At 38.4% G+C, this 7382-nt stretch overlaps 2 protein-coding genes across 2 annotated transcripts in view; both read right to left on the reverse strand.

Moving 5' to 3' along the window:
* LOC108973150 (angiotensin-converting enzyme) overlaps positions 1 to 365 on the reverse strand; it is a 12287-nt gene extending 11922 nt beyond the window's left edge. Inside the window, exon 1 of the mRNA XM_018940208.1 lies at positions 278 to 365. The gene's annotated coding sequence lies outside the window, so the exon portion shown is untranslated. The remainder of the gene's footprint in view (positions 1 to 277) is intronic.
* Positions 366 to 2771: 2406 nt separating this feature from the next.
* Positions 2772 to 7382, reverse strand: part of LOC108973152 (angiotensin-converting enzyme-like) — a 5741-nt gene continuing 1130 nt past the window's right edge. Inside the window, exons 2-7 of the mRNA XM_018940209.1 lie at positions 5669 to 6576; positions 5252 to 5597; positions 4842 to 5062; positions 4642 to 4782; positions 3389 to 3567; positions 2772 to 3247 (exon numbers count right to left, since the gene is read on the reverse strand). Coding sequence (XP_018795754.1) covers positions 3195 to 3247; positions 3389 to 3567; positions 4642 to 4782; positions 4842 to 5062; positions 5252 to 5597; positions 5669 to 6576 — 1848 coding nt within the window. The 3' untranslated portion in view covers positions 2772 to 3194. The remainder of the gene's footprint in view (positions 3248 to 3388; positions 3568 to 4641; positions 4783 to 4841; positions 5063 to 5251; positions 5598 to 5668; positions 6577 to 7382) is intronic.

A 7382-nucleotide genomic window follows, 5' to 3' on the forward strand; every position in this document is an offset into this window, starting at 1 on the left:
TCAAAGATTATTCTTCTATTTTCTGCACTTCAGACAAATGTATATATAAATCTATTAGTAAATTTCGTAAAACTTTTGAGGGTGTTTTTTCTGGATATCTTGCTTCAAAATCAAAACTATTCCTTGATAATTATGTATCGTACATGATATGTGTATCTTTATCACTACTTAATTTGCACTAAATATTATTTTTGTTTCTTCTAGAAAGTTAAAATATTTTTTTCAATTATCCAATTTTTCAATAATAATACTCTTTCTAAATTATATATGTATTTACTTTAAAACTCTTGTGTTTAAATACTAATTTCCAACATTAGTCGTACAAAGCCGTGGAGAAGACTGAAAGTTTTTGTAAAACTTATGATTATGACAAGCTGGATGTTGCGAGCTTATCAGCAATTATAAACACTCGCTTAAAACTAGAGAATGAGCGCGAGATTTGAGCCACAATTGAGAAAAGCAGCCTCTTTTCTACATATACACAGTTTTATAATGACACAATTTTTTGAAACGACTTTTAAAAGAGTATACCATAGACCAAACGAGTTATTAAGGTGATCCTCTTGAAAGTGATTTATTTATTGCGATTTTTCCTCATATCAAGGAGCTGCTCCGCAAKCATGAAGAAGTGGGCAGGAGAGGTATTGGCAACAACTCCAACTCATACGTCATGCCAAGTTGCCTCCCAAGACACAAACTCAGGCTTTTTGTCGCTTTCTACACTGGCCATTGTAAGCKCAAAAGCATTTATACTTATAACTATTAGCCTAGCTTCTCGTGCAAATCACCGGTTCTGTGACAATTAGCCTGAATTTTCAGAAGGGTTGCTAATTGAATGTACAATAGTCTATAGGCGCAGGTTAAAGGCCCTTGAATCCATATTTCCAAATAACAATCATATCGCTTCAATAGCACCCTACAGGATATTGGAATTTTTCAATATGCTGGTGCTAAGTGAGTCGTTGTGACTTAGGAAAGAAAGGGCACAATAGACCTTAGGTTGCGGTGTAATCCTAATTTATTTATCTAATCTAAAGCCTGAGGCCAGCAGGGTAAATCGTCAGAAGTTGAGCGAACTCTTTGTCCCCAGTAACTATAGAAGTTCTAACTATACGACCGAGACTCATGCGGCAAGAGTGAAAAATTCATACCTCAAATCTCATACTTTTTAACGTACGATGGAAATAGAAATAAAGAACCTACTTGTATTAGAATTTGTGTTAGTTTTAAGGCCCTTGTCGAGACAATATTGAACTACAATAGTTTTTTTATCTGACTTCACGAAAGACTGCCCCGCGCGGGTATGTTTAATCAGTCCTCTAATCTTGCCTTACCTTATCTAGTTTATTTTTAAATTCAGTGGACAACTAACGGGTTTTTTAAAGTGACAGATATTCTCAACGCTTCAAAACGAAGTGTGAGATACTGATTTGGGTCTCCCTCAATTGCTGCGCCAGCGGCAGYCATATTCTCGACACTACCGGCACTTCTTTGTCTCACTGGCACGGAAACAGTTTGTACTGTGTACTTTTTTTTCACTAGACGCTCAATTGTTGATGTGACAGAACGATTATGACGACCATAAATCCGAATTTCGGCAGTAAATTTTAATAATTTCGACTAGTTGTTGGATCGTATAGCTTTCCATGATGAAATGGCAAACTCTACTGACTTTACTCAAAAGAGCGTTTGCTCTCCTTTTCGATCTATTTGTGCCTATTTTGTCTATATAAAATGCATGGATGAATAAAAAATGGTMTCAGAGCCGTGTTAACTCGGCACCAAGAAGTAAGGATAAAGTCCTCAGATTTCTGTAGTGACAAAACGAGTTTATTGTTCCTGTATTTCCGGGCTCTGTTGTAATATTAAGTTGTCAAAAAAGTCTTGCGGTATTTTTTTATTGAATTTTCAATAGTTCATAAAATTTTTTTTTGATGACTCATGCCCAGCTCTTGACCGATGCTCCGGCTGCTACTATGCCGGTCTCTTTCGACCAAATCAGCGATTTTATCGCAATTTTCGAGGACAGGCCTCCCGGAGCGTGGCGCATCTTCAACCACCTCTACACCAGAACGAAAACGTTGAAACCATCGTTGTGCGGTGGAAATGGAAACTGTATCGGGTCCATAAACTGCTCAAATTTTATTGGCGGCTTGAGATGCATTTTTGCCTTTATCGTAGTAGTAGTGTAAAATATGCCGTATTTTCTCTTTATTTTGGTCCATGTTTGCGACGCTATAACTCACTAAGGACTTAAAAGGAACGACAATCAATCAAACACGTGTCAGCGCGTGAAATGAGCTTTCCAAAAAGGTATAGGCTGCCCGATGCAACGAGTAAAACTAGAACTACGCGCTCTCAGCGCCAACTAGCGAAAATACCGCAATACTTTTTTGACAACCTAATATTCCTAACTATGCTTAAATTGACTGAAATGTTATGCAAAGTGATATGAAGATGATGGATAGTGTAAAATAAAAAATAAAAAAGTATATCTTTTTTAATTTTTCGTTAGCTATAACTTCAAAAATACTATTTTAGTCCATAATTTTAGGCTGTCACGGTAGGTGGACCATTTATTTTTGAATTTAGCATTTCAATACAAGTTGTGATTACTATTCCACTCAATTTCATTATCCCAACTGATTTTCATTTATCGTTTTCTTTGCTCTCATATCTCCAAGATTTCAATAATCCTTAGTTTGAGTTAGGCAATCTCATTAGAATCTATTTCCTATTACCATATGTTGTTAAAAAAAACTACAAGTTGCTTAATTCGAAATTTGTGAAAACTTGGCGCTTTTATATTAAACTACTTGACTATCGACTTAATGTTTTTTAATGTTAAACAGCAGCTTCATCAACACTTGCCTCAATCTATGTGACTTTGGTTGACAACACGTTTATAAGAATCTATTCACAGATTTTATTGTTGCAACCGGCTTATGTGAAAGTAAAACAAAAATTTTCCAAAGAATAAAAACACTTTTAAACAGTATGTTGCCATATACAATAGTGTGTGTGTGTGTATGTGTGGGTGGGTGGCTGGTTGGCTGGTTGATGATGTTGACGAGCAGCTCTGCTGTGTGTGTGTTGTCGCTGCTTGAGATTCTGTGCAGATTACAGTTGGAACGTGCTGACACGTGCCACGCATTCACGCCTACCGTGTGCCCCTCCCCCTCCTTCTCACACGCTCAATAAAACACATTGGTGGCGTTTGGTGGTAGTGTGGTGCCAAGCTTGCATTCTGCGGCAAAAAGAATATAAATAGTGAAAATGTGTGATAGATGAGGTAGATAAGTGAGCGTGTATATGAGCATGTGTGTGTTTGTGTGAAAAGTGCGAAGCATGAAAAAGCGTTTAGCAAATGACATTTCTGTGCACTCACTATCGATGGGCATCCAGCCGACACGCAGGTTCTTGCTAACATTGTCTTCGCTGATCCACGTGTTCAATGGTTCATAGTACTCCAGAAAGGCTGTGGCCGTCATATTTGTTAATTTTATACTGGTCAGCGGTTTGATGATTTCGCGCCAGGGCTTTGACGAACCGGCGCTCATCATATCGCTGAAAGAAAAATTTAACGGTAAATATGTATGTATGTATGTGGGTATTTTTTTTTTGATCAAATTAGGTATGAGTTATATATAACAAATCTTAAACAATTTTAAAATAAATTTCGATCTTTTCGAAGTCTGACATATATTATATTTAGCTGTATGTCTCTTGTCCAGCTCAGAAGTTCCCGAAGCAAGCGCTTAAGTGTTAGTTTAAGTAACACTAACTGGACCTACAGGTCCTTTCTAATGCCAGCTGGARGTTCATTATTAATACCGAACTGAAGTTCACAGCTGGCAGGACGTCAACGCTTTTTGCGAGATCTTGATATGTAACTCTTATACTTCATGCAGGGTTTCTACGTGTATCGTTTTTAATAACATCCAGACGATACGCAGGTGATCCTAGTAAGTTGTGACCTGCGACTATTCCAACAACCATTACGTAGTCTTTTCGAGACTGTGTAAGTAGAAAGTTTTTGTGCTTTGCTTCCCTGGGGATCCTGCAGGTCCCTTAGTATTCCACTGTCAACCATTTTAAAAATTTCATTGCATTTGAACACTTTTGGCAAGCTCAGCATCTTTCTCGTTTCCTGGAACGCCCTCCAGGCCTAAAATCGCAGCTTTCGGTTGCCACAATATCAACTAAAGCCCTGCTTCTAAGGACATTCTCCGACACAATACGACGTGATATTATTGCAATAATTGCCGCCTGGCTATCAACATATATAATACGTTGAAATTATTTGAGCCGATTTCTGACTTATTATCTATCTCAGTAGCCTTCCCGCCGCAAATAATTATTCCTGAAAGATCCCGGCATGTTGAATGTGCATTTACAGTGTATGGACCCTTCGTATAGGCATGCTGAGCCTTCGACTGGTTCCATCGAATCTTTTCCCTAATGTAAGCATCTATAATTATTTTGAATGTCTTTAGAAGGTATGAGGTAAGACTTTTTGGTCTACATTCTTTCGTTTAAAGGGGACGCCCTTACCCTCCTTCGCCTCTCTCTAAAGCAGTAAGCCTTAAACATTTTTCATACGTATGATACCATTACAGTTGATGCCATCATTTTACTTACTACAGAAGTTTGCCCGCATGTTTGTCGCCATGAAAATCGCAATTGTCCAATGGTTTGTAAGCATTGCGCCGTTCGAATTCGCCAATGTTCAGACAGATAGCGCGATAGATTTGATAGCCCAAGAACTCATCGAATAGTTTCCTGCACAAATAGAAATAAAATATAATGTTAATTCAAACTAATTTGTGATATTTCCATACTTTGTGCTCCGAAACTGATCAACAATGCCCTCATAGAACTTATAGGGCATATCATAAACACCGGCATCGGTCTGTAGTGGTGGCTCCACGCCCATATATTTCTGCATCAAATTCCAGTAATGACAATTATAATGCTCCGGCTGCACTCTGCCATCGATCATGTCGACCCAGAGCTTTTCRTGCACAAAGTAGGTGGGCAAAGTGAGCATAGTGTGAGTGGCCTAAAATAGAAGAGAGTAGAGCGTAAGAAAAGTTATAGAAGCGAGCAGAGAGTAAAAATTAGTGAGAAAGAAATGGTTTAATTTAAGCATAAATGTTGTTTACATTTTTTTTCTATTTTTATAACTATTCAAAAGTGTTCCTTATCACATTTCGTACGCAAAAATATGCGAGTTCTTATCGCTACTCACCAAACGGTATAGACGGTTCAAGTTTAAGAGGTCGTCATAATCGTAATTCTTTAAAATACCTAACCGTTGCTGCAAATGCTTCGGTGTGGACACAGATAAAATGACTGCCTCGCCCATAGCYGCCCCAAATCCGGGACATGCTTCCTGATTGAGTCCAACGCGGAAATTATTCTTCTCGATCGCATATTGYACGGCCGCWATGTCGCCGTGTGTCTGCAGCAGTTTCTTGTAGTAGACTTTGGGACAGAAGTGCAACTCTATTTCGCCAAAATCGAAGATGCGCGACTTGCAATCGGGTCCACCGGTACCGGCGTCCATTTCAATGAAGTGTTCGTTCATGAACTCGCTAATCGGAGATGTATTGAAAAGATATAATTAAACAATTAAGTAGAAAATGTTTGAATTTCTGGAACCTACTCTGTGAGATTCCTGAAGCCAAGCGAACCGAAAAATTGCACACTAATATTAACCAAATCGAAGGGTTTCAAACCCGCGTCATCCAATTCGGTCTGCATGTTGGGTAACTTCCGTTGYACGAAGGGGTTCTGCAGCACTGTTTCCTTCTTCCATGCCTGATATGTTACTTGCTCCATGAGATGGTGCGGTATGAGACCCGTCGGTGGTATGACGTCATCGCCATATTTGTGCCGCAAAACGTTACGTAAATGTGCGTGGATTTCGCGATAGAAGGGTCGCAATGAATCCATCAAACTTTCCAGCTCATAGATCAGATGAGGATCTTCATACTGATCATACCAGAAGGCCGAGGGCTTTACATCTGGTGTGCTCATATTTCGATAATACGCTATGTAGTAGTGCAGTGCCTCCTTCACTTCAGCGGGCATTTTGTTGCGCCATTCCTTCCAGTAATATTTGATCTCATCTAAATCATCGCTATTCGTGAATATCGTTTTGATTTGATGTACGAAGGCCATATTGCATTTGCTTGGCTCCTTCATGTTGCACACCCACTTCTTTCGTGACATATTCTTCAGCGTGCTGGTGGCACGTTTGAATTTATAATTGATTGGCGGATATTTAGCGCCGCGCAAGATCACCTCGAATTGCCGCTTCAGCAGTGGATCTACAAAATTCTGCCAATCAAATTTCTGCATTGTGCCATAGAAGGGTCGCAACTTTTCGCGCATCAAAATTTCGGGACTGAGTGTGTCGTCAGCGAATTGCCGATATGCCGTAGCGCTGGCCCAATAGACATCGTTCATTTGTGTGAGCAGAAACTGCGCAGCTTCTTCGTTGAAAAATTCGGGCTCATGTGGGTTGCTSTGATTATATTGTGCATCTGCGCGGCTGATACATGCAGCTAGCTGTTGAGGAAATTTATTTTAATTAATATTTTGTTCCTGGGTCTGACTCAAATCTTCCTACCATAACCCGAAGTCTTTCATACTCGAGATTTCTTTGTAAAATATCGATCAAAAGTTTGCTCAAAAACCAAATATTTTTTTAACTGATATGCTATCAAGGTTCTTAGATGTATGAGTAAATTTATATATGAGTTGAGCATTCTTTTGCCATCGTTTATAAAAATCAAGACTTTATGTTTCAATACAATATTCTGCAGTATTTTGAATTATCAGAAGCAAAGTACGATAGATCCCAACCAAAATTGTTATCACAAAAAGGTAGAGTTGCTGGGTATCACTTTCAATATCCGTACAATTCATCATACTTTGGAATAACTACTTTTGCATATTTATTGTTTTGAAAACTTTTCTGGGTGTCATATAGCCAATCTTACTTAAGGTGGGAGCCTGCTTTAGTGAAWTCAAAGAATCTATTTTTTTGAGAATTATTTTTGGGAGGAAAAAAAATAAGTGATTAAAGCGAAATATCTACGKTTTATAGTTATATATTTAAACATCATTCACAAATTTTTTGGATACGAAATCTTTGACTTATTCTATCTTTGGGAAGCAATTAACCGATGCATTTCGCATGTGCATTTGTCGGACGGCAGGCAGAACGCACTTCGCAATTTCTATCGAAAACAGAAAATTCAAAGAGATTCAAATTTTTTAATAATTTAGTTTTTTTCTATCTTGTCCGCCAATTAAGAACAATCGTTAAAATGGAAAACCGAGAAATCGCGCGTTAAAGTTTTCGCTTTCTG

Source organism: Bactrocera latifrons, unplaced genomic scaffold, assembly GCF_001853355.1.
Source record: "Bactrocera latifrons isolate USDA-ARS-PBARC rearing strain unplaced genomic scaffold, ASM185335v1 scaffold_46, whole genome shotgun sequence".
NCBI classification, from domain to species: Eukaryota; Metazoa; Arthropoda; class Insecta; order Diptera; family Tephritidae; genus Bactrocera; species Bactrocera latifrons.